The sequence below is a fragment of the Ascidiella aspersa genome, chromosome 3, assembly GCF_963924565.1.
Source record: "Ascidiella aspersa chromosome 3, kaAscAspe10.2, whole genome shotgun sequence".
Lineage (NCBI taxonomy): Eukaryota > Metazoa > Chordata > Ascidiacea > Phlebobranchia > Ascidiidae > Ascidiella > Ascidiella aspersa.
The window spans coordinates 27,279,268-27,306,091 of NC_139449.1; the positions used below are offsets into that span (position 1 = coordinate 27,279,268).

The following is a 26,824-nucleotide window of genomic DNA, read 5'->3' on the forward strand; positions in this document are numbered from 1 at the left end:
TAAAATTCATAATCTGAAGACTAGAATGTGGTGCATTTCGTGAAACTTACGCCACTTCGGTTTAAATATGACCAAACGTTTCGCATTAATGCAGGGTGTGTCACATATCTGAGCGGTAATTCGAGTGTAATTCCACCGCGAAGTATAATGTGCAAGTCTGCTTTACCTGGGTATTTTCAAAGAGGGTCGATTGCGTATTGAAGAGCAAGGTGTAAGCCATTTACCGTCGATCAACCGGTGGGAAAATCGAATTGGCGGACTAAAGTTTCGAACGTAAACAAAGGGCCGCATTTAAGCGCACCTGTGGCATACCTAACTGACGACGCCAATGCGATTAGCGCTCTACGAAGGGGCACGTCAGGCGACCACACGCAATTCGCAAAAGCACGCGTGAACATGACACATTTCCAGGAGCCCGCTCAAGTGCTGGATTTCGTGAAACCCGATGCAATTCACACCGGCCCGAGTTTTGCCTGGAATTGAACTGCTGGCCTGACTCGCCGAGGCGATAAAGCGTGACGCCGCCGCCTTTCCCACCCACTCAAACCACAGCCGGGGAAATACTGGCGTGTCGAGCCGTTGCGAAGTAGCATGTAATTTTCCTGCGTTTACGCAAAGCCGCCAAGGCCAAATAACAAATGCCGGTCAAAATATTTTAAACTGCCTATTTGTATGACAATGTTACAGGCACGCCAATAGCAATTTTCCAGTTGAGGAGGCCCAAACAAGGGCAGGAGGACCTTTGCAAAGGCTTGCAACATCACAATTTGGTTTACAAAATATTATCTAATGAAAAAAAGCACGTATCTTACCGGAGCCATGGGGATAAATGTCAGAGCGATCTCGATCTCATAATAACGTGTTGAACATTGTGTAATTTAAATCCATTGTGATTACGCTAAACAAAATTACTGTCCCGTTAAGCTATACCCAGACCTGCGCTCGCCCAAAATTATGTTGGTATATAAAACAAATTAGCTTTAATTTAGGATGACTGACAGTGCTATTTAGGTTCGTGTATTCGTTTAAGGCGTAGAGCCAAAAGTATCGATTTAAAACAATAATAATTTTCATACTCAAAGAATTTTATGTCTGTGATCATTTTCTAGCCTTTGAGTTGGAATTTAGTCGCTTAGAATAAATGCCCGTAAATAACCGGTGCACGGAGTGTTTTGGTTTAGTTTGTGATTTGGTAAAGTTGTTGCTCTTCTAAAAAATTCGGCACTTGGTTAGGTGGCGCGAAACAAAATCTATCCCCGGGGGTCAAAATTAACGACGTAAGATGTCTGACAGTATAAAGCATTTACTTTAAATTAGCCGCTACGGGTATTTTTCTACACAACTCGCATACGTTTAGATATAAACATTAAACAAACATCATTCTACACAAGGGGAAATACTCGTGCCGTTATTCATAATCCTTTTCGCAAACCTGTTCTCCTGAGATTGGCGATGGCATGAAGGTTCCCTGCTAGTTTTCTGATCAGATAACACGACTTAAAAATCCACTAGATTGCTTACGTCAAGACTGCCGCTAACCCTTGCGTCACTAGGTGGTGATTTTAGCTTTGGCCTCAGTTCAACCGCTTTACAGCGTGGCATACACCTTAATCATTAAAGCTGCACGATCCGGGACAGGTGACAACCTAAGATTACAGTGCATTTTTTCTTTGGTCTATCGAGAATTAGAAAATTCCTAAACAACGTGCTTGCGGGGGTAATTTTTTTAAAAAGATCGATCTTTGATGCTGACAGCTGAGAACCTACAAATCCAGTTCCGGCAATCGCTAACGGTCTAAATTTAAACGAACATGCAAACGGACACACGGATTGCAAACCTTTGTATAAATTTAAAATACGTTAGCACGCTTAGATGATCGCACTTACTTGAATAGACGCTCTGTTTTATTGGTGTTCATATTTCGACGGGAATATACTTATAATACAATGCCACGAAAACGAATGCTAAGACGCTGAACAAAAATGTTGTCAGATTACATGCAATAAATGGCAATTCTACTCATAAATACGAACCAGTGTATGTTCTGATTGAAAATAGGGGTCCTTCAGGTCTTTCGATTTAAAGTTCGAACCAAGGTGTCGAGTTCAAAGTTGCAATTCATCATAAACATGGGGCTATAGGATACGTGCAGCCGCACACGGCAAGCGGCTTTTAAAAAACAACACACAAATTGGCGCAAAGTTTGGCACGCGACTGTATTGCAAGCGGTCAAGGGCGGAAGTTGAAAGTTGGCGCCGCATCACAAGAAGTCCTTGACGTACATGGTGCGGCGTATGGCGTTGGAAAAGCCCTCGTTGTATCTGAACCACAGATCACTGTTTCCGATTCCGGGATCGCGGATTTTCACCTTCTTCGACTCATCTGCGGTTGCAAAGCACGCGTTAGGGCCGCGCCAATTGTTGTGTGCGAGCTACCGGTTGCGGTTTCGGCAAAGAGTCTTTCTCAAAACGGCGTTTTCGGCGTTTGGCGTGTTTCCACGCAAACAGCTATACATCAAAGCTTTTGCAGGCTTTCCACGCCTTTCGAAACAATGTTTAACGAAAGAGGCGGTAAACCGTTTTAAAAACCACTGCTCCGTCAGCAGGCAAACGTGAGAAAAAACACCCCGTTAAAACTCTAAACATGGCGTTGACTAGTGTTATTTTGTGTAAAAGAGGTTGGACTAGATGTTTTGCAAAAAATACTTCAGCGGTACACAGGGTATTTTCTGAGTAGATTGGCCTTCAATTAACAACAAGTTGTTTACCACTTTTCGCCAAGGTATGCAACACCTACACACAGGAAGTCCGGTTTTTAACTTAAGTGGCGTCATCAAAACATGACGTCAAGAAACTCACAGGAAATGAAAGGTTAAACGTCACGGAATGATGAAATCAAGGTAGCGCGATGGCAATGTCACGATCACGGGATCATGTCAACCAAGCCAAGAAAAAAAGCGGAAGAAATTGCACAGTAACGCGAGCAATTAAAGGCATCAGGTCAGTTTCTCCAAACGCAGGATATTGATTGGTATGTTTACTGAGTCGTGCCGCCACGTGCTGACGTAAGCATAAAGCAGCGTGATGCAGCATATTTTGTGAAAGCCGCTGTGTTTACATTAAGTATGGGAGAATTCCAGCGTGCTAGTATTAATACTAAATAGTCCAGAAAATGTCTATTATTAGGCCGAATACATGATTTTAAATGCACTTAATGTGGAACATTTATTTTACTAAAATAGTACCGACAACTTGTTTTGGAAATAGACTTAACAATTCCCATTGGACTAACGTGATAAGCCATTATTTAAAATATTATCCTAGGCGTTGATTTCAGTGGCGTTCAACCTTTTGTGGCAGATGGCCCCCAGTAGGCTCTCAAACAATTTATGTCCCTGCTCACGTTACATAAAAATACGTCACAGAACGTCACAGGGCCCCGAAGCCATAATGAAATCACCAACTAAAGTTAAACTGGTAACTAGAGTTAAAATACAAACGCTCGTGGCCCTCCAAGGACTGTATGTGCCCGTGTTATATACGACCAGTCGACCACTACCGTACTAAAAGAGGCTGCACGCTTCTTTGCGTACTTATCCAATTGCGGCAAGCTTTTAAAAGCGACAAAGTGGATTTTGCCCAAACGAAAGTGGATTTCCATCGTTCTAAAAGCCAACAGGTCAGCGGCAAACAAAAAAAACGAAGCGCTGCTGCACCGACGAAAAAAAACGAGTCGGGTGAGACGGCGGAGAATCTATTTCAAACCGCCCGCACAAATTTGCGGTGTAAACAATTGCGCGACCGTGGGACAACCACCGGCGTTCGAGGAATCGTGGATTAACACTCTCCACAGCAAAGCGATGACGCAATTTAGCCTCGAGGTCCTGACTGCTGCTGTTCTTCTGTCGCAGACCAAGGAGCTAGAACGATTGATGCCCATGCATGATTACACCACAGACCCTTTTGCAGCCGCCTGCCTATTATTAGGTAATTCTTGTTCCGTTCTGTACCCTTGGCCATTTCGCGAAGCTACCGATGAGTGGGTTACCTGGTATATGCACAATCCGTAATATATTTTGGACGGTTTTACTATAAAGATAAAAAAAAAAACTGGTTATAATGGTGACGAATCATCAATTTTTTTTACTGCCCCGCCCTTTCCCACCTAATAAAAAACTTTTCTCAATGCACTTTAAAAGTATGAGAATGTCAATTTTGTCAAATAAGTTTGCGATCTGAGATTTTGCCAGAAAAGGAAAGCCAAGAAGAAAACAAGAACTCGCATAGGTTTTAACAGATTTTATTCTTTCATGTTTTTTTCTGTAAAAGTTTTATGGATTTATGTCGAACATTTTGACGAAAAAGTTTTAAAAGTGCAATATGTACAATCTTCTCAACTACACAGGGTCCTTATATTGAACAGCATAAAAAATCACCCAGTTAATTTTTTGGATTGTTTCTCCAAATTTGTCCTCAGTATTTTTACGCAGTTTGAAGCGCGACTGTCAGCGAGTCGTACTGAGCAACGTGAAAAGGTGGCTACTGCAAATGTCTCGCGTGAACCCTGTGCTTCGCTGTGTCGCGTTCGACCTATAGTTCACAAGCACGCACGACGCAAGGCTAACGAATCAACATTGAACGGAGCAATCCTTCCGACTATCTTATCGTGCACCGCATGTTAGCGGCAAACGCAAGTTTCTGGAGAGCTTGTTGTGGATTGAGGTCGGACCGAGCCGCGGGTTGGTGGCCCGGGTAGTGACGTCACAGTAAATGGCGCGGATGGTAGCGGGAGACTTGGCTGTGCGGTCACTTAGTATCTTATGTGTGATTTCAAATTCCATATCAAAACCTAAGGAAAAAAACTAACATATTTTATACTTTTTGCGAATCACTTGTTGGTAATGATGGAAATTCGAAGCTATGAAAGTGTAATATAAAGATGATGTTTAGTGAACCTTGTTGGAACGGAGTGGCATCCGCTGTAATACACTGTGTACTAAAGGTTGTTACCATGGATTACAAAAACAGGAAGTGTATTAAAAACATTAAATTTTACAATTACGGATGAGGTTTCTAATATTGCCAGCATAATTTTGCGTTTGTATGTATTTACAGCATAACGCTCAATGACTCAACGTTGGGAGGAAAGCACTGACCGTGTGATAGTTGAAGGGCGGGTCGGGACCTGCTGCATGTGTCGAACACATGTACGAGTGACGTAGCAACGCCTAAGCGCGGCATTCCATAAACAAGTCGTTTCATTAAACCCAATAAAAGCGGCGTATTTAAAGTGAAAACAAGGCACGAACCGGCGTTAAGCCAATGTTAACAGCGCAGCGGGCATATGCAACCGGGTGTAGGTACACGGAGGCGGAACATGAGGCGCTGGGCCGATTCACACGCGTTGTGGGGACTTGACTTGACAAGCATTAGGGCGATTAGTCGATGATCGGCGGCAAATCGTACAGCTACAACGCCCCTTGCTTTGGAAACCGCGCCCGTTGCTGATGCGCGGAATCGGACCGCAAGTCCACGTACAAGTCGCTAATCGACAAGCGATCGATGTGTTAATCGCCGGTTTCAGGAGCAGTTTGAAAGCGAAATTCCGGAGGTGTTTCGGCGTGTAAAACGCTGTTGAACGCGGGGCCGCACCTGTCCTGCATCGGCGGGCGACAAAAGCGGATTAGGCCTCGTCAACAATGCCGAATGCCTATCGAAGTGACAGGCGATGGACTGGCTTCAGTCGGTCACTTGGCACATCAAAAAGGCCCCGCGACCCACCTAGGCATTGTTGACGCTTGCGCATGCGGCGCTGACGCGCGACGGCCATTGTTACGTAATCGCATGAGTGGCTGGCCAACCACCGCAGCCAATCAGTGGTCACCAATTGTAGTTGGTTGTGCGCAGTCGCTGTACAAGTTTACATCGATCAGAGATCTCGCGACATCGATCAAATGGGCTCGTCGGTGATTTATAGGCGGGGTTCGAAAAATCGACAGGTACGCAATCGAGTGACGTCATCGAGTGACGTCATCGCATGACGTTGTAACTGTTACGGCACGTCACACGAGAAGGTCGAGAGTGTTACTTTTATACGTACGGGGCTTGTTTATTGAAGGCCGTATTAACCCATAATATAATATTAAAAGCCGTTATATGTAATCCGGCGACGAAATTTTGACAAAATTGAATTTCAAAGCCGATTTCGGCAACTTTACGAAAATAAGCGTTTTTTTGAAATAAACGTCAAAATCCGCATCCATAAGTGTATGTGAAGTTTTAAATAGAATCTGAAGAAATTTAAAACGCATTTCGTTGCGTTAAATTTGAAATTATTGTGTCGGCTCTAAAACCTATTCATTCAACGTTACCCATGGTATCAACTATGTAAATTCGATGTGTCAAAATGATGACCAAATCAGGATTATGTTGGAATCTACAATTTAATTTCATAGCGTGCGTCACACAAGGGAAAGTCAGTTGAAACGTGACGGTCTCTCTATAGTAGCTTTAGGATTCCCCGCACAACGCCTTTCACATAAAGTAATGCAACAGTTTCGCTGAACAGATTTTGAAACCGCATTATAGTGACGTAAGGGTTTTTCCTTTGCCATTCATAACGTAGTTTTAATTTGGAATCCAACTGTGAAAATGGGTCGCTAAATTTGTGGCTCCTTCAAAGGCTTTCAATGCGGCGCCACTACCAAGTGATAAAGCGCGACCATACGTCGTCTTAAATAGACAATTCCATTGGTACTTGACTGCCGTGGCCTTTACTTGGACGGATTAAGTTAGCTGACCAATCCGAGTGGACACAAGTACTATCGGACAGTTATACAGGCATCAGGCGTCTCACGACACTTACTTTGTTTTTCGCTGTTCACGTGGATTTTCTTGATCTTGGTGAATCGGCTGAAGAAGTCAACGACCGGCTGGAAAAAACGGGACATAAAGGAAATTGTTAAACAGCAATAAAAAATGTGTATTGAGACAAAAATATATGCGCGAAAACGTCGTGTGGTAAAAACGAGTAACACGGCGTTGCTGTTTTGGTTTCCTTACAACTTTTTTGGCATTTCGGACGACAACAAAAACCTCATTTAGAAATGGAAAAGTAAAATAAAATACGTTTGCCTGGCTTATTGAAAAAGAAATGATGATAGAGAGCTCTGACAAATCAAATCAAGGCTAGTTTACACTTTTAGGATTGCATTGCACCAGACAGTCGTAATATTATATCACAAGATCGTGGTAAAAAATAAAACACACGAGTCGGGAGTGTTTTTGTGATAAAGGTAATGCTATTGTTTAACGTTCTGTGTGTACACATATCAACACTGTGTGTAAGAGTTGAATGTCGACGACCAAACAATAGGAAAGGAAAGCGACTAAAAGCAAATATTCTTTAGACTTTCCTGTTTTAGTCAAAGTCAGTCATTAATGAGTTCTAGTCATTTCAAAGAGAAATATGTTTCGCCACAAAACAAGGCATCATCTGTCTCTTGTGCAACTATAATCCAGATTCTATGCCTAATTTTATGGCGAAATATATTTCTCTTTTAAATGACTAGAACCTATTAATGACTGACTTTGCCATACGACTGGAAAGTCTAAATCTAAATAATATTTGCTGCCATTTGAAGTCATTGTCCTTATTTACGTCGTAAGGGCGAGGATATATCTTCATATTTTACACATTCAGTTGGTCATCGATTACAAGCAATTGCATATTAACCGACGAACATTTCGTAATGACAAGAAAAGGCTATAGGTACAAAGTCCACGCGACCTAAACGCATGGCTCGCAAAAAGAGTCACAATTGTCTGGGGAGATTATTAGGGGGGAATAATCGGGAATTCCATATGCCACCCGTGTTGCGCCGTGTGTCGCCGTTAAAGCACAAAGGATTTCAGAGACGGTGTGAAATTTATTTTACGAGTTGAGTCAGAGCGCATTTGGTGGCCTCCTATTCGCGGCGTGCGCCTTTTTGTCGTAACAGCCTAAAATGGAAATTTACCGTGGCAAGTCTCTAATATTTGACATCTATATAAGTTTTCCAAAATATTTATAACATCGTTGCAACGAAGTCGAATAATGTCATACAGAAAAATTAGCGCCTCAGTGCAATTCAACTTAAGCGCTGATAGCACCTGCTTGTGCATTTTTGAGGGCCTAATAAACACAATGTAAGGTTTTAACGCTAGTTGCGAGTTCCTGATGATGAATGGAAACTGTCAGACATAAGCCGCCTAAACTTGCCGCAACATGACAGTCGAGATATGGCTCGATGACAGACTCCCGTGTCTTGGGAGTGGCTTTAAAGTTAATAAAAAGTTTGACAGCAACAGATGTCAAAAACAGGCAGGCTTTTATGGCCTATACGGGTCTGCTTATCATCATTGGGTTCACAGTGGAACGATAATAATCCGCCAGCCCAAAACAAGCTGGTGTGCCCACAAGACTGCGAGGCGGTTACTATAAGTCGGTTTTTCGGGATAGAAGAATGTCTTAAGCAACATCGCGAGAGTTGCAAGGTCACTTTTCTGTATAAAAAGCAAGTCCTTTTTTTAACAATACGCCTCCTCAGCTTTTAGCCATTTGACTGGACCGCTTCAAAATTCGCAAAACAAAATAGATTCGTTTCAAAAATGTCCTGCAGCCGGTCCGAGCCAGGTTAATTCTTCCTTGGACAGCCTTAAAGCTGGTAAGTAGTTACTAGTGACCTGTCCTAATAGAGTAGTTATGCCACACAATTAAGGCATAAATCATAAATAAAATACAAAAATGGGGTAGTTTAGGTTAATAATACTTACCCTGGCACTATCAAAAAACGAACGCTAACCATAATCCAAAAAATATGTCATGTATGTCTCATAAATACCATGAAAGCTTAGCACAAATCAATTTTAATGCCAACAAAAAGATATTCTTTCCTAACTTTATAAAGGCCCGTCTGCATTTCCTAGTATAAACCAAACCCCGTGTCTGTTACTTGCTATATTGTTTGAGTTGGATTTGAACTTTGAAATTTGCACTTCCGTTCATGGCTGAGTAAATTTACGACAGCAAATTAAAATGCACAGGCAGAATAACCTGATTGCATCCAATCTACTACTCGGTTTCAAGGCTAAATAAGCAAACAAGATTTATAGCGGTTTATAGCCATACAAACCCGTCTGGAAGCCAAGTAAGAATCAGATGTGAACTGACACTACAACAGGGCATTCAAAACTTACCTTTTCCGCAGGAAGCGTAACGGCGCTTATTGAAGCCTCGAGGCGCTGAAGGTGGCTCGGCATGGGTTTTTTCGAGTCGTCTTTTTTCTGGCTGGCAGAAATAGCCTCGGCGGTGGCTTCAGGTTTATGGGATCCCTGTTGAGAAAAATTAAACGTATCTCAAACACTAAAAGAAGGAATATATCAACTAGTCGTAGCAATTATCTAAACAAAAACTAATCTTAACAACATGGTGCATCTCTGCCGAATATTAACGTAGGATAAATATAAGCCATTTTTCAAACTGGATAAAGAACGGATAAGTGATTTAACCTACATGCTGTTTAGTGTTTATATCACAATTAGGCTTCGATTGTTACAATCCTGAACAGACAACTATACCTCGACTACTCACTTTTAAACTGTAAAACAGGTTTATTTATTATAGCTATACCATTGCAAGCAATGCAAAAAAAGGGAAAAAATGTTTTTTTAGGGGGAGGATGATTTTTTTCAAAAATTTTCACCTAAATCTGAATTTTCAAATTGACGTATCACGGTCAATACTAAACCTAACATACGCTGATTTGGTTTGTGGTTGTTTTAGAAGCAACCTAACAATTCCAGGGGGTCCCTACTAAAAATCGACAAAAAGTGTTTTTTTGAACAACCCTACTATACATCGTGTCAACCTGAGTATATGTTCGCGTGCTAGGCTCCGTACGCACACTTCGAAAGTGAGTCAGTCAATCGTCACACGTTATAGCAACAAAGATCACCTGAAACCTGCTGGTCATCAGGCGCTCGCTTCGTCTCATCCGCTCGCTGTCCACCTCCTTGGCGATTATCTGCTTGGCGGCGTAAGAAAGCTGCCGTCGCGCAGCATTCCCCGGTTCCTCGAAGACACACACCTCCGACATATCCCTGCCACATTTATATGGTTGTAGAAAAACATCAGCGGATCAAGTGGGAAACAGTACATTTTTTTGACTGACAAGCTTTTACTAATGAGTTGTGCCGAGCGGGAAACATACCATACCATGGCATACAGTAACACCATTAAGTTGACAAAATAATGATTAACGGCTAAACGCGAATCGAGTTCAAATACCCCCAAAGTGATACTCGTAAGGAATACGATTAGTCTTTTTTGCTTAACTCGTGTCAGTTACTCACTACTCATATAAACCATTGCTGCGTAAAACCAAAGAGTTCTTGATCTAGCGATCCTCGCAACGAGTCAAAAACTGTCAAAAACATGGGCCCAGATTTCATTGGTAAGTCTCTTGGTGCAATCGTTTATATAGGATAAAAGTGCAATGAATTAACATTTTTTTCTATATTGTGAACAGTCGATGAGCGTTGTTCGAATTTCGTTTGTTATGACATTACAGAAAACCACTGAGCAAAAATGACAGAAAGGGTGCCGCTAATTATTTCTGTTTTTTGTAGGGTGCATTTAGCCAAAAAGGCTGAGAACTACAACGATAGATTAAGTTTACAAGAACACTTTTATTGTGTGTGGCCTATTAAACTGAATTTGCATGGTATTTACGTTGGAAGCTTATTCGTCACATTGAACGGTAAGTCAAATTAAAATCAATTTTAATCAATTCACACAAGCAATACAAAAATTGCTTTTATACTCGAAGATCGCTATTAAGTTAAGACACTGATCAAACCCTGGAAAACGCCCATTTGTAGCCACATGGCGTCATTTAAATGACCAATAACCATACACCAGATGAAAGGATACTGGTTTGGAGCAAATGGAGTATTTGTATACAACAGTTAAACACACACAGGACCCCAATAGTTTCATGTAAAAATAAACATCAATATTCGCCAATTTTTTCTGCAGATGTAAAGTGGAACGTGGTGGGAGATTGGACGTGACATTACCCACGGAAAACTCGAAAACTGGTTTTTGACAAGGCAGCATTTGTTCAACGACTTGAGTCATGCCTGGTGCCTGAAAGCTTTTTTGACCACATCGATTTACACCCATTTAGCGCGCGTTATCTGGCATTGTATAAAACGGAATTGTTTCTCAAGGAACTGCGGGTGGTCGATTTCAAGTGTATGGGAACGCGTGGTTTGGGAGCAAAAACGCGTCACAATATAAACTTCATAAGTGTGAAGCACACAAGGTTAGGGTTACGTTGTTTTATCGTCCAACAACTTGAAGTGCCTTACAATTCCGCAAAGACCATATAGAATGTTTGATCAGAGCCAAGTTCAATTTAAAAGTGTCCAAACAAAGTGAAACCGCGATAGCTTAACAAACCCGGGGGGTATCGTGATATTTGTTCTACATTTCGAACAATGCAAAACATCCGTAGCTATTATAGGAACTGAACGAATAAGTGTAAACTGACGGTTCAAGCACGTAGCGGTATTGTCCCTCCGGGTCCCTCTCCTGCCTGTAGGTAAGGTTATAGGAGAGCATCGACTGAACCAAGTCGCTAAGCTGCTTCTTTTCAGCGCTACTGTACAACTGCATGTTGACCTAGAGTGAAAATGCAAAACAATATATAAAATGCAGTGTTGTAATCAAGTCATTTTTAAATTCCAGTCAATCTACAGCCAAATCGTTTCAAATGAATACCAAGTCCCAGTCAAAAATCACAAAGTCAAGTCGCAGTCAAGTCATAATTAGAGAAAGTCAACTTCAAGCCAAGTCCTGGTAATAAACATATAAGGTTAACATATAAACTCATCCGATTATATATATGAGCAATAACTCAAGTAAAAAAATCATACACGTAAAGCAATCAATTTTTTTTATGTGCAGCAATTAAGATTATAACTCCATTTTATCAACCCACGACATTTACCAAAAGACTTAAGTCAAGTCAAGTCATTTCGCTCAAAAGAGTTAAGTCAAGTCTTTGGTCATTACAATACTGATAAATGTAATAAATGTATGAAAAGTTGTATATCAAAGTGTGTCCCAAAGTTGAACCCAGGATCATTCGATTCGCTACATTTCCTAACCGAATATTGGAATGAAAAGTCGTTACGGTTTCAAAACTAAATAAAACCATGGTTTCCTGCATCATAATACCGCTTTAATACCACTAGCATGCAACTTTAAAAATGTCATTAAAAATTTAGCCATGCATGGCACAATATCGACTTTTTAATAGTAAAATGGCAAAAAAGCACAAGAAATACAAATTAGAATAGGAAAGCTCTTATGCAACTAGTGACTATTTTACTAAATGCACGGTTTAGCGTTTTTCATTCCTAAACATCTCGCTACGGCCACCTACCGGTCGCATTGACGGCGTCATTATGGCCAGCAGGTGGGGCACGAGGTCGCAAATTGCCACGGAAGGTGAGGTGTAACATCGAGCGCTGGGAAGCATTTCCTGGTACAGCGATGTCAAAAGGTTTTCGCTCTTTTGCAGTTTCTGGCGATTCTGAGGAACGAAAAACGACAGTTGATTTGTAAAAAAAAAATTCGGTATAGAGTACGAATAGTTTTTAAAACCTAATAAGAGTAAAGACAAAACTACTCAAAGCACGTACAAAATGTTTCAATTTGTTTTAGCCCCGAAACATTTGTTTCAATGGGGATTTCATTGAACCCGTATCGCAAACCAAATCGAACTCTTTTAAGCCTTGGCTTTAAACTGTTTTAAACGATAGCGGGCATTGGTAGCTGCTCAGTGATTTTCGCCCCATGGCAGGAACAAGATAAGTTTTAAAGCACAATTCCCCGAAGATTAAACAATCAATGGCATGGAAATGAAGTTTGTTATAGAACCTGGAGGAAAAAATTGACCACCCTGCTGATGTAACGAGAATAACAACAGTCATACATCAAGCATAGTAGCATACTGTTGCACTTACAACTTTGCAAAACTACTATTTTTATTGATCTCGTAGCGCCAAACAAATGAAACAAAAAAGTTTGCTTCATTTTTAACATTTTCTATAGACGGTAAAATAAGTTTCGTATTTAACTTACCAATACATAATACCCCATAGGTCCCTATGTACAATTATAAAATATTATAAGATGGGAGAGAGAGCTTGACAGGGATTAGTAGAGCTATTTCAAAACAAAAAAACTGCAACTTTAAAATTTTCGCACCTCGTTGGCTGACTGCGGGAACTGTATGCGGGGAGGCTGGACGCAGGCGAAAAGCAGGTGGAAGACGACGAAGAGGTAAGGGACGTAACGCATGAGCACCCACTCCTGACGCACGCCCACCTCCTGGTTGATTCGGTCGTAGAGCAGCAGCCACTCGAATGCACTGCTCACCGTCTTCATGCCGAGGTCCTTGAACTTCATGGCGAGGAAGTTCTCGTACACGCCCTGTTGTTGTTGTTGTTGTTGCACAGGTTGTGAGTTAAACTTTTACAGTAGGGTCAGATGGACATTTTATTGCAATACCCGATATTTTAGACTAAAAGTTTCGCGATCCGACCCAATACTAAATGACGTCACGAGCAATCAAGCAAAATAGATGAAATTGAAACTTTTAAAGGTATTTAAAAAAATCGCTTTTGTGTTGAGAAGCAGGTAAAATACTATTTTTCTTGATAAAATTTCTTGATAAAATTTCCTTTTAAGTTAGAAATCACTATGTTGGAAACAAAACATGGTTGGAACTCCTGTATTAATTTTGAATCTGATGGGAACCTATAACACTCTATTAACCGGCGAGTAGCGATACTACAACTTGGCAGCGGGTGTCGGCCTCGAGCCAATGTGATCGCACATCCCTATTTCACAGAGGCTTGAGATGTTTTTCTGTGGCAGCTTTTAAGCCAGTCTTTTACGTAACGTGGGACATAAAGAGTTAGGAAAACACAACGCTAGGTATGAAAACACGAAAATGGCTTAAAACGTTGGGCCAATAACGCAGCTGACATCCTTTTTTACTAATATTACCTAAACCTATTTGATTGTGTTTTATACGTCAATTAGCTATATTTTCAATGTTTAACCAACTACTTTTTTAGATTCTGTATCGGCGATGGTTACGTTTCAGAAGTGTTTCAATATGCCTCGTTTATCATAGAAATGCACTACTCGTGTCGTGTTGACTTGTGATACCTCTCTGTCAAACCAAACTAAACCTATAGGCAAAACATATTTAATTTAGTTAAGGGTTTGAAGGTGGATAATGACGAATATGCGCTAGATAAAAGTCGTGTTAAGGTTATTCATGTCGACGTGTGAGGTGATTTTTAACAAATACTTATGAGACGTGATAGGTAATCAACTGCAAAGCTGGGCAATTTTTAAACGAGGAGCGGCGCTGACTGGGCTCGGTTCCATTACGTAATACCCGGCGGTTGAAAAGACAAGGTAAGGGTGCGGGGATAGTTGTTCGTTGGTAACCAACCAGAAGTCAAACATGTTCGATTCGATAAATTAAGTCAAAACCAGCTACAGTAAACACGAGAAAAGGATGGGTTGTTGGGTATGTGACCAGACATCTCGCTTTCGGTTTATGACAGTCCAGATCATAAATGTCGTGGGAAATGGTATTAATAGCGAAACACGGGCTCGGCGCTCGTACATGGCGGTAAATCCGCCATTCAGCTCCCGCCCTATTTGTCGAACATGTCTGTCATGTCCGTTATCGCCGCGGTTTCTGTCCATAAATCAAAATCCGATAAGGCGCCATTATCTCTGGTGTCTATCTGCAAAAGGGAATTTCCACTATCGCATATCCACAGAGTTGGCACAAAATTAAATGAAAAATAAATTAAAAAAAAAAACACTTATACGTTTTCGAAGCCAAGGTGGATAAAGTGACGTGTTTTAAATGCAAATCGAAAACAAAACAGTATAAATTCTCAATAATACAATAACATAGCTTAGTTTTAAAACGGTATTTTCTAAACTTATATCAATTTAAAGAAAAAAAAGATATCAATTTAAAGACAATTAAATGTGTTAAAGCTTTGTGGCAACCACGAGTTAAGGCGGTTCAACGAACCTGCAGGGTTTTCTCATATTCTCCGTTTGCCAACACTACGTCCAGGATGTGATAAAATCGCGTGGAGAAGAGCGACACCTTCTGGCCGTCTTCCAAATTGCGCTTAACCGTTTGCGAATCGCGATCCATTTTTCTGGGTGTAAATATAAAACAATAATCTTCATCCTATTAAAAAGAATGCCCGAACTTATGGCATTTACCGCGGGATTTTGCTTTTTTAATTTAAAAAAATATAAATATTACTAAAAGTATGGGGAAATATATTTATTTTATACTTAGCGGTTACTGATGAGACAAAACGTTTTCCAGAAACCGTCCGTGTTGGACTTAAATATATTAGTAACACAGCATGACAACATTTAGGAAAATTATGTAACAAAAAATGTTAGATAAAATTAAGTTGAGATACAATAGTAAACATTTCATGATAAACATAGTTTGACATCAATATAATGCTTCCCGTTCAAGTGCCATTAGTTGACTGTGGCTCTCGCAATTTGGCTGTACTTTTTTAATAGCCGTAATCTTACAATGCCAACATAGTGACCAGCCAATAGAGCAAGTGTCGCCAAACTAACCTTTTGTTTTTTGGCAGCTGAAATATCTCCTGCCACGTGTGAAAGATCGACTTGTGCTGGTCCTTCTGTCCGATCGAGAGGTCCTTTACCATATCAACGCTAAGTCTGCAAACGAGATCATTAAAAAAATAGCGTGGACAGTTTTCGCGTTTTAGTATAAAACATACTCTGAAACTACACAACGTGCCAATGTGCCATATTGCAGAAGCTTATATTTAAACAAAAAGTAGATCTCTTTTTCAACATTATTGACGAAATTTCAACATTATTGACGGACTGAAAATAAGCGGCCTGAACCATACCATGATAAAAAGCGTTCACATACTGATGATCACCTATTGACATGTTTGCGAAAATACCTTACTCTTCAACAAGTTAAAATAATTGAAGTTAAAATTGGATAGATCCCAACAAAACCACAGAGTTAAAATATCCGAAACAACTTTATTTAAAACACAGAATACTGCAGTTAAGTCAAAAACGGCATTATCAGAAATGCCAAAAAGTCATTAAAATAGAATTTCTAATGACAATTTCTATATTCCATTTTTTTTTCTTATTATTTTTTTTTTGTTTTTTATAAGAAACGATTTTGCGTGTCATCCTTGTGCAGGGGCCACTGATATTGTATTTTTATGTTACCTGGTTGTTCCTTTAGAACGCACGAACTGCAGAGTGTTAATGCAGGCGCGGATGTCGTTGCCCGACTTTTCGCATAGAGCGAGGAGACTGGTCAGGTCGCACTCCAACGATTGGTGACTGCACAACTGAGAAAAAGAAACCTTGAGGTTGTTACTGAGGGCAAAGCGTTGTTATTTTAAGGAAATAGTGTAAGAAGTGCATAATAAATTCAGAAACAATAATGATAAACGTACTGGAATACGGATAGGGTAGGGGCCTAGACCTAAGCATTATAAGTGACAGACAGGCGTAACGATACTGATACTTTTCGTAACGAATGTAAAACGTTACCTAAATAAATTAGTCAAAACTAATATAACACAAAATAAAAAAAAATAAAAAAAGCGCTGCCAGCAACCGGTGCAAAAAAACGAGTCTGCACAAAAATTGACAAATGACCGGAAAACTAGACTAGTAATTTATAATATAAAAACTTCGCACTGGTTGTATACCTGGCGCAAACGTGAGGCCAGTCTCGCCGTGGTTGTCTCTGGAAACTGTAGGACGTAGCTTTGCTGGCGCAATAGGCGCAAGGCGGGGACGTACCTGTTGGCAAAACGAGCAAAGGTAAAGGCTCTTTTATGAATTATTATTGTTTATTTTTCTTGTTCGAGGTAATAGCATAATGTATCGTCGTAGAGTGGTCTTGCTCTGTGAAGGTACAAGCTTGGAAAGTGTGTTGTAGGAGCTTTTCATGTAAATATGATCGTTTAGTTAACTATATACAACAATTATCATGATTGGATGAGGGATCGGCCAACATTGATAGAAAATACAATAGTTTATACCGAATGTTTTGATAACCTTTTACCATCGTTTTAAAAATCTAATTTAACGACGGTCTCACAATGTGCAATATAAAACCAAATAATTTATACAAAACCTTCCGCACTATATAATGAGTTTTACTCACAGATCATTGCAGATGCAGATGATAGGGCGCTGCAAGAAGTTCTTCGATTGCTTTTTCTTCTTTTTCTGTTTCTCCGGATTTTTGATGGGGTTGACTGCATTCAGCAAAACGTTGATGGCAGCCTGCGCGGATAAAACATGTCATTTGGGTATATTAGTTCACCTGAATTAAAAATGGCAAATCTATGAAATAGAAGTATAAACTTAAACAAGAACAATACCAAAACGCATTGGCCTTGCCATTTGTTTTTTTATAGCGAAAGTCGAATACTCCGATCCACAGCGTCTCAACATTAAGTGGTTTAAATTATATCACACAGAAAATGAGTATTACATGAATTGATAAGTTGCCTGAATCAATGAGCTTTAAGAATTGTACCTGGGGCTGCACAACGAGTAATGTAAATCACACGGCATGTTAAACGTATTGTTGTCGCTGGTTACCTGAGGTGCACCGTCAATCTCGTCGATGATTAAACAGTTGGGTCTCTGATCTGTCCCAAGAACCGACTTCATCTGAGTCGTCTCCTCCAGTTTTCTCTTGAAAGCGTCCGCACTTCGGTCGTCACTGGAACGATGGGAGACTGGCTTATGATTACGTCATACCACGTCACAAAAAGCTTAGACCAGAAATTGGAGTGAGCTCGAATACTTCGTTTTTAACACGAAAAGAATATATTACCTTTCCAAAATTATTAGGTGACTACAGATTTAACTTTAGGCAACGTACGCCCGTTTGGTATTTGTTCTATTAATATTATACATATATTATTGCAATATCTACTTGACTAATATTTTGCACCGTACAGCTTTAAAAGACAAAGTAAACTTTAGACGTGCTTCCTATTCAATTATGAGAAAAGAGAGTGCTTTTTCGCAGAATGTGATTTTTTGTACCTGGCGTTCATTTCCACAACGTGGTATCCGGCGTGTCGAGCGATGATGTGGGCTAAGGTAGTTTTTCCCAAGCCGGGAGCGCCACAGAGCAGCGCGAATTTGAAGTGGGGCCTCTTGAATTCATCCAGTTCCTAAAAATAAAATATTAGATGCATTAAAAACTCAATGTACGTTTGCAGTCGCCGGATTGACTTTAGATCAGCGGTTTCAACCAGTGGACCATGGTTCACTGGTGGGCCATGGAAACTTTTTAGATGGGCCACAGACCAATTTAAAAAAGCTAAATTTAATGAAGAATTTAGTTTCATTTGTGTCCCTATACCTAAATTTACAGGAATAATGGCTTGCAGGGGAATTAAGTAGAAATGTAAATTTATTGTTATATGCTCCGCTATAAGGTTTTTATAGTTTGTCCATTTAATAAAATTTATTGGGCCACAGAATTTTTGTGCAACGAAAATGGCCACGAAAGATAAAAAGGTTGAGAACTACTGCTTTAGATTATGTCAACACATTTTCTTAATAACTGTTGCATAATATAACGGTTTTAAAATATATATCTAATTAGGCAAGAATCACATAAACTCTACTTAGACCGATTAAAAAAAAAGACAACTTTTAGGTAAATTATGACCTCCTCTAGATCTTTAGACTTGAAGTTCTTGCCGAACTTTGCTTTAAGGATTTGTTGTTTTTCCTCTTTTTCCTTTTCCTCTTTGGACTTTGGTTTCTTTTTGGGCAGTTCCCGGCCGAACACGACGTGATCCCAAAGCTTCAGCCATTTCAGCAAAGAACGATTCACGCCCTACAAAGAAAATATTTGACTGTAAGGTTTATAGATAGAAATCGCTTTTCTGATGTAAACGAAGTTATAAATGGCGTTTTAGCAGCAGATACCAGCTGACCTCATCAGGGTTAGTAATTTAATTAAAAAGGGGAATGCGTTATCCAGCTTATATACTTAAAAGTATAAAATAAAAAACTATAGATTAAAGTAAGAAATCTAGACGTCGCTGAAGTATGCGATAAGCTGTGACGCGACGGAGTCATCCGGCGCGTCGAACAACGAGCGTTTATGTGTTCTGCAACGGATGACCCCGTCGTCAGCGTTTTCAATCTAGTAATATGTTGCCTGATGGAGCTAACTCCATGATAAAGGTTCATAGTCTAGTTCCTTTCAACTAAACAAATCCCACAAACTATTCGTGATACACGCTTTTCCGCTTCAAACATTTTTAAGTTTGGTGGTGTTTCAACACATTAACTATTTGTAAACACGGCAAGAGGATTTAAACTACACAATGAATGCACCGTGTTTACCAGTGCAGGCCATTTTACGTACAGATACAAAATTTTAAAAATTTGCACAAAACATTATTTACTTTTAAAAACTAAAACCTAAAACACAAGCGGTCCTCTGCTGCAAAGTTTCAATTCAACCTCCTGCCAGACTGCTACAGCTTTGGTACAGTGACAATTTGAAAAAGGTTTTTCTGGTGCACCCTGCATATACACTTTCGTAGGTTTCACGCTCATATCTTGCATTGCAAAAAAATCCAAAATTCAATGTCCCTTACATTAATCTGCCCATTCAACAAAAGTGTAATACCTCGTCACTGAGGAGGTGGGTGTAATGCGTGGGTGCAAACTTGTTGACCCATAATCCCTCTTGCGGGGTTTCCTCACTGCTATAAATGCCCTCATCTTCTTGGCTGTCCAACTCTGTGGTAAGCGTGCTGTCTGACAGAATCTGATTGGCCAAAGTGCTGTCCAGTTGACCCAAAGATGAACTGCGGACCTCGTCGGTTATGCGCTGGCTCTCAAGCATTGCCTTGCGTTGTTCCTGCAAATTAAATACAAAGTTTACAAAATCGGGGACTACTTTTTAGAAATAGGGCCTTATTTAAATAGCAAATGTAAAAAACAAAAGGAACATATAGTGTTTACAATATAATTAGCGATTCTAAAACAATATGCTAAAGTTTAATTAACATCCAATTGAAGCAGTGACTCTATTGTAATACCACTTTTTCAAATATAATTTAGGGTATCCTAATTAGATATTCTGGTGTCCATGTATTAAGGGGTTGAAGACAGACTTGGGCAACTTAATTAAACTACTAGTAAATTAGTTAAAGCGACATTCGATCAATTCTAAAGCTATTTTTTCAATTATTTGTGTTTTATGATTCGAGTCTTAATCTAAATTCTGCTTGGACCAAAAACGCCATTTTGTCCGACTTCATGTTTTAGTTTTTGGTCAAAACATATTATCAGATATGCAGGAATTAGTTCTGATCTAAATTGGGAAAACTAGAGCGCTCTAATTTTAATTTTGACTTAATAATGCAAAAAACTGAAAAAATTCTAGTTTGTTGAAGCAAAATAACACACACTTCTTATTTTTGGCCTCTCCACCTTATTAGGTGGATTTACAGTTACCTGTTCAAAAATACTTTGTCGTAGCTCAGCCACTGAATATGGTAGTAACTGTGCTGACCGCGATCCTGTAATCAATTCATTCGTATTTACAGCCTGTAAAATAAAATACAATAAATACAAGTGGGAGAACATTCATTTTATAATACAATTAAAACGTATTAATACCATCTAGATTCGATTAAACTAGAGCAATCAAGCTTTTTACCAGTCTAACCCTGGAGTGTATATAGTTATGTAATGGTAAAGACTGCAAAGTACCTGTGTGATTTTTTCATGAGATCGGAGTCTCATATAGACCCTTTGACCATCAGAGGAAGTTGCAGAAACATAATCACTGTGAACTGGAGGACAGACAAGCACCTTTGTCAATTGAAAAGGGGTCTTAATCCCTGTTTCAACTGAAAAAAAAAAAAAAAAAATAAGTTTTTGTATTTTAATTACACAGGATTAACAAAAAAATCACTCCATATTTCAATGATTAATAAAATAATAAGTGGAAAACATTGAGCGGAATTCTAAACTGATCCTTTAAAATCTGTAATTAGTGGCTAGCACTGAAAGCGACTTTTTTATTTAAGGATTAAATAAACTTAAGTAAATTTGAGCAAAGTGTTGTCGCAGCCAAGTGGTTATGAACTATGCAGTAACAGTTAAACGCCACTGCTTAGTATGCAGACAGAAAAAAACTCAGTGAAAGTTATTACATTTTTTAAAAACAACTTCTACACGCTTTTCTGTTGAAACCTTTCTTTATAAAATTTAAACACATACCTGCTGGCAGAAACTCACTAGAGTCATGTTTGTTTTCACGGTATCTTAAAATCTTGTCAATCATTTGTGGTGTTGATAAAATATTATTTTCTTTCAGTCTTTGTTCTTCTTTCCTGCCAAATAAATTCAGTTCACATTGCTTTTGCAGTTTTATTCTTTAAAGCAATCTTGTTCAAAAAAATCAAGTTAACTAGTTCAATCATCCAACCAACCAAATCAAGCCACAACATGTTTCGCGAAGCATGGCTTAGGAGTTAGGATGAAAACCATATTTTTAATTTTTTTTGTCTATGCTACCGCTGTTCAAAAAATTGAAAAAATTAAACTCAGCTCTGAGTTTTTTTAAAAGATAGTATTGCTTTACAGACTTCCATCAAATTTTTGGTATTTTACAATGAAAATCTCTTATGGGCAAAGCAAAAGTTTACTTTGTAAACGTTACGTTAAAACTGCTTCATATATTTTACTAGAAAAAATGCCAAAATAGTTTAAAGATGAAACAATGTTTGGAAGCAACTTTATGTAGCACTTAACTTATCTATACCAGTTGTTTCCAAACTCTTTTATTCCATGTGGCAACCACGTTTTTTTTTAAGATTGTAATGAAAATAATTGGAAAAATTTTATAATTATAAAATTAGATAATCTATAGTGAATTTTAATGAGATGAGATCACTTACTGCCCTTTATTCGATTTACAAACCTCTTAGTTGCATACATGCATTTATCAATAAAAAGTTTCTCTTTTGAAGCAACATTAAAACTACTTGACCCAAATTGGTTCCCCGACCCAACTTTAGGAACAGCTGTTCATTTTATTATACATACCACTTTAAGGCAATATCCCTGTCTGTGTCAAGTGTTGTTGGCATGCTTGGTTTTCTTTGAAAATCCAATCTTGGACGTTTGTTTTGGGGGCCTAAATTAGATAATATACACAACTCTAATTAGCGATACAAAATATTAAACAGAAAATATCAACAAACAGCAACATACTTAAAGGCACAATATCTTCCTCATCAATTATCAAGTTAGAATCAATTTCAATATTTTGCATAGGAGAAAACAACTTTCTTCTTTTGTTGATACCAATTTCAGGTAGCTCTTCTTCTGGGATGATTGGTTGTGAAATTTCTTTTGGTTTTGAAGGTAATTGGGTTTTAGAAACACCTGTTAAAATAACAGTACACATGAAAACCTAAAATTAGAATAAAATACTAGATACCTTTAAACAAACATAATTTGAACCAAACAAGTGAAAAAAAATACTATGTAAATGACAAATTGCAATAAAATGACAATAACATCAGTTTGTTTAAGTAAAAGGGAAATGTATGCATTTTAAATTTATTGTTATTTATATTTCAAGGGAGTTTAATTCACAAATTGCTTTTGCGTATGCTACATGTGTTTTTGCTTTTGAATTTCAAGTAATATATTTCACTAGACCAGGGGTCGGCAACCTTTTTGTAGTCGCGGGCCAAAACCAAACTGAGAAAGGTCTCTGCGGGTCGCACAAAATGTTAACTAGGAATTAAGTTATTAAAATGTTAAAACTACCGTGAATCAGGCGGACATTGGATCTTTTTTGCGCCTAAAAACGTGTTTAAATACATTTAAGGAGGCAGTAATAAAGTGTTGGCACAAAGCGCGAATAAAATGCGTTTGTTTGGTTCAACAGTTAATCTAGTTAAGTGTTTGTCAACCTTTTAAAGTCCGGGCACACCTGGCGAGCGAAGCGAGCACAATTTTTTTTTTTTATAACGCCATTTCTTGCAAGTTTTCATTAGCCTACATTGCCGATAATAAAAAATAAAAAAAATGCTAAAAAATATATGTCCAATATTTGTGAATACATTTTCCGTTTGTCCGCGACGCACTTGGCAACCTTCCACGGCACAACGGTAAAGAAGCGCTAATCTATATTTGAAAAGACAGCGTCTAAACGTAATCAAACCGAATGGAGAAGGATAATTCACGCGAAGCGCGAAAATTTTTCGCACTTACGTAGTTAAAATAGTTAAAAAGTATTTGAAATGGAATCGTGCCTATAGTTTGTCAAAGAGGCGGCGGGCCGGATCCGGCCCGCGGGCCGTAGGTTGCCGACCCCTGCACTAGACCTTACATGTTTGTGCCCCCAAGCCTAGACCGGATATTTACCAAAGACTTAATAACCAACTCTTCCTGTACATTAAATCACTCTATATGCTGTCAGATGTGCTAAAGTCTTTACTGGTATTTTCAGCCTCGACATACATTTCATAAAAAATTGAAATTCATTAGCCGTGTAAACCTGAGTCAGCAAATGCGCTGAATTTAGTTGCACCAAATTTCAAATTAAAAATATTTGCGGGGATGTTTATGCAGCCTAAAATTGCATTGCTGTAGTATAGCTTCTGCTAAAATTTGAGGGGTTGTAATGTTATCTTTAAAATATGCAGAGCTGAAAATTAAGTACTAGCCTGAAAATCCATATGTGTAAGTTAATTTTGCACATTTGAGCTTTTTTTTTTTACTGCTGAAGGAATTTTAAGCTCTTTTGCACAAAATGAGCGGCTATGACTGCGAATGAACGGGCAACTGCACTACAGATTAAAACACAAGCCAACTAAAAAGTCGCGTATACAGTTTTTAGTAGTAATTAGTTTACAGCCATACAAATTAGAGGAATAACTTCAATACAGCCGCACACATTTAGACTGCTTAGACATGATCGCCCACAATATCCATAGTTTCAAATGTAGTCTGCCCCGAGGTTAAAAAGTTTGGAATAAATCGCCTACCATTTGCACTCTTAGCTCCTGTCGTACCCAATCATTTCACGAAAATTGCTGTGAAATACGTTTAGCTTTGAAAACTTCAGTACTGCTTACGACTTTTGATAGTAATTGATCCATTAGGGAAGTATGGAAAATCTCAACGAGGTCTTCCGGGTGCGAAAAAGAAAATTTGAGTTGATCGGGTGAACAAAAGTTCAGCGCACCCCACTTGTGTAACAATAGGAATATTGGGGTATATGTTGAGTCAAATAAAAAAACTTGTGTGTGCACTTGCTATACTTTCCACAGTGGGCAATTCATTAACAACCATGCAGTTCTTTAAAAAAAATGTTAGTACGGCAATTTTAGGATTTCTAAAAATGTCGTGCAAAATACAAAGTTTTTTAATCTGGTTATCAATCAATGGTAAACACTGTTAGGCCTTATTAGGTATATATACAAAGCAATTGGTTGTTTAGGGGTCAAGGTTCGACTTTTTGTCCTGTATTTACTTTAACATAACTGAGTTTTTGGCGCTCTTTCACTATTGTACGTGAAAAGTTATGCAAAAAAGAAAAAAATAAGAATACTGCATACCACAACGCATATTGTTTGGGTTAGGGTGCGGGTTAGAGTTTGGGTGAGGGTGGGTCAAGTAATATTATGTTTATTATTAATAATAACTTGACCCACCCTCAACCAAATGCTAACCCGAACCCTAACCCAAACAAAATGCGTTGTGGTATGCGGCATTTGAAGAAATTTTTTTCTTTTTTTTATTAATTTTTACGTACAATAGTGAAAGAGCGCCGAGTTTTTTTATTAGTCTAAATATTGATAAGTTACGAAATAAATTGAATAGCGGATTGTCGTTGACTGAAAAATTCAACTCACCTTCTAGCTCGTCCAACGCATCTAGATCATCTGCATACTCTGTTTCATACAAATCATATTCATCAAAACCGAAGTCAGCCATGTTCAGTTGCACCAGTTTAATTAACAGGTTTATTTTGAAATATAAAATAGAATGCACTCCAGTTGTTCCTTATTAATATTAATAGAAAACAGCTTTACGATTTCCCGCCAAATGAGCATAAAATTAAAATAGGCAGTCAAGCATGTCGGAATAGCAGCATAAAAATTAAAAAATTACAATCGTCACCTACCGGTTTTTATCGAAATTTTGCCAATGTCAACGCATTTTTTTTCGGATTTTAGGCTATTAGACTGGATTCAGTTGTAAATAGCGTACAATTTCGCTCGAGAACCATGAATGCTTTTTAGGAATAATTGTTTAAAGACGTCACATCAAGACGTAAATTGGCGACATCATCCATAAAAAAGGTCATATCCCAAACAAAAATCCTGGATCCGCCCCTGATCAATACCTTTATAATAATATGCCTCAGCCCTAATTTAGCCTATTTAGTAAAATATAGTTAACTAGTGAACTAAAATCTATAGCACCTTTATAGTAGCCTTATTGTGGCTCTCTGGATGGTTGGCCATCCTTGGTATGTGTTTATGGCATACGGGTTCTTAACCAGCAATGGGTTTTCTCCATGAGTGTCCCGAATAGTCGAAATTCAAGTTCTGTTTGAGTTTAATAAAAACTGATTAAAAAAACTTTAATGTAACAAATAGGCCATGTCTTTACCTCAGCTGGAATGTGTTTAAACTCCGATCCGTGCTATTTTATTGGGATACCAATACCCGACATTTTGATAAAAAGTTATCGCGTTTTGATCCGATACAAAATGATGTCATTACTGAAGTCAAATAAGCAAAACGCACTAATACCACCAGAGTATCGGACAAGTACCGAAACTATCCCTTGGCAGAGGAAATCCGGCTCCGATCCGATATTATCGAACCGTCCTAGCTGCAGCAGCCCACTCAGAACCATGTAACGCAGGATGGTAAACTTTTTCTCTAAGATTTGTAGCAATGGAGCAAGTTCTTAAAATATGACTCTATACCTGCTGACCTGTCTACTGTATTCACATAGCGAAATTACAAAAAAACAAGTTTGGCCTATTGCCTATATAACCAGATAGTTCTTAGACTTATATCGTAAAACAATAAAAAGTTCATAACGATTTTTTTAGAGAAATCGCTAAAGGGAGTGTCTTAGCAAGTTCAGTGGAATTTAAAATCATTCCGCAATTTCTTCGATCGCTGTATTTTAGGTTTAACAACAACACTTGTCAGACCGGGAAATAACCTCGGTGCGATGTGTCGTGTTTTGCCATCAACAGTTTCCGCTTTGTCGCGGGAATAGCGTAGCATCAACAATAAGAGCATTGCGCCGGCTAACTAGACTGTAGTTAAATGAGATACAGGGTAAGTATAGCAGTTACGCTTCGGCAGACTTTGTACCGTTACGCCAGCATAGGTCAGTACAAGAATGGCAGCAGGTAGGGTGACAGGCAACTAAGTAGGACCTAACGGCAGGGCTACAAAAACATAGTAGACGTTAGAGCTGTCATCGCCCTTTGAAATGTTATTGTTGTTATGCGACATTAAACGTGTTTCTCAATACGACAGGAGAAAATATGTGCAACCAACTATATAAGCGAGACAAACGACATGTTTGTTCATTCTA

General features: G+C 38.8%; 1 protein-coding gene across 1 annotated transcript; it reads right to left on the reverse strand.

Annotated features, from left to right (window-relative positions):
• Positions 1-1,901: 1,901 nt before the first annotated feature.
• Positions 1,902-25,233, reverse strand: LOC146161265 (chromosome transmission fidelity protein 18 homolog). The gene is made up of 22 exons (XM_083384498.1): positions 25,114-25,233; positions 22,457-22,630; positions 22,292-22,379; positions 21,420-21,573; positions 20,948-21,070; positions 20,690-20,782; positions 19,857-20,090; positions 18,882-19,052; positions 18,248-18,378; positions 17,795-17,918; positions 17,352-17,473; positions 16,891-16,984; positions 16,400-16,524; positions 15,758-15,862; positions 15,180-15,312; positions 13,319-13,543; positions 12,492-12,641; positions 11,595-11,725; positions 9,996-10,140; positions 9,238-9,372; positions 6,866-6,932; positions 1,902-2,383 (listed from the first exon to the last, which is right to left on the reverse strand). The coding sequence occupies exons 1-22, from the start codon at positions 25,193-25,195 to the stop codon at positions 2,262-2,264; spliced, it is 2,928 nt and encodes a 975-aa protein (XP_083240624.1). The 5' UTR covers positions 25,196-25,233; the 3' UTR covers positions 1,902-2,261.
• Between the last annotated feature and the right edge of the window lie 1,591 nt (positions 25,234-26,824).

Excerpts from the sequence above, each read along its gene's own strand:
- LOC146161265 (XM_083384498.1), bottom strand. The coding sequence starts at position 25,195 with ATGGCTGACTTCGGTTTTGATGAATATGATTTGTATGAAACAGAGTAT. Across the intron at positions 19,053-19,856 it reads CCCACCTCCTCAGTGACGAG|GGCGTGAATCGTTCTTTGCT; the intron begins GTATTACACTTT and ends TTTTCTTTGTAG. Across the intron at positions 17,474-17,794 it reads AGATTGACGGTGCACCTCAG|GCTGCCATCAACGTTTTGCT; the intron begins GTAACCAGCGAC and ends TTATCCGCGCAG.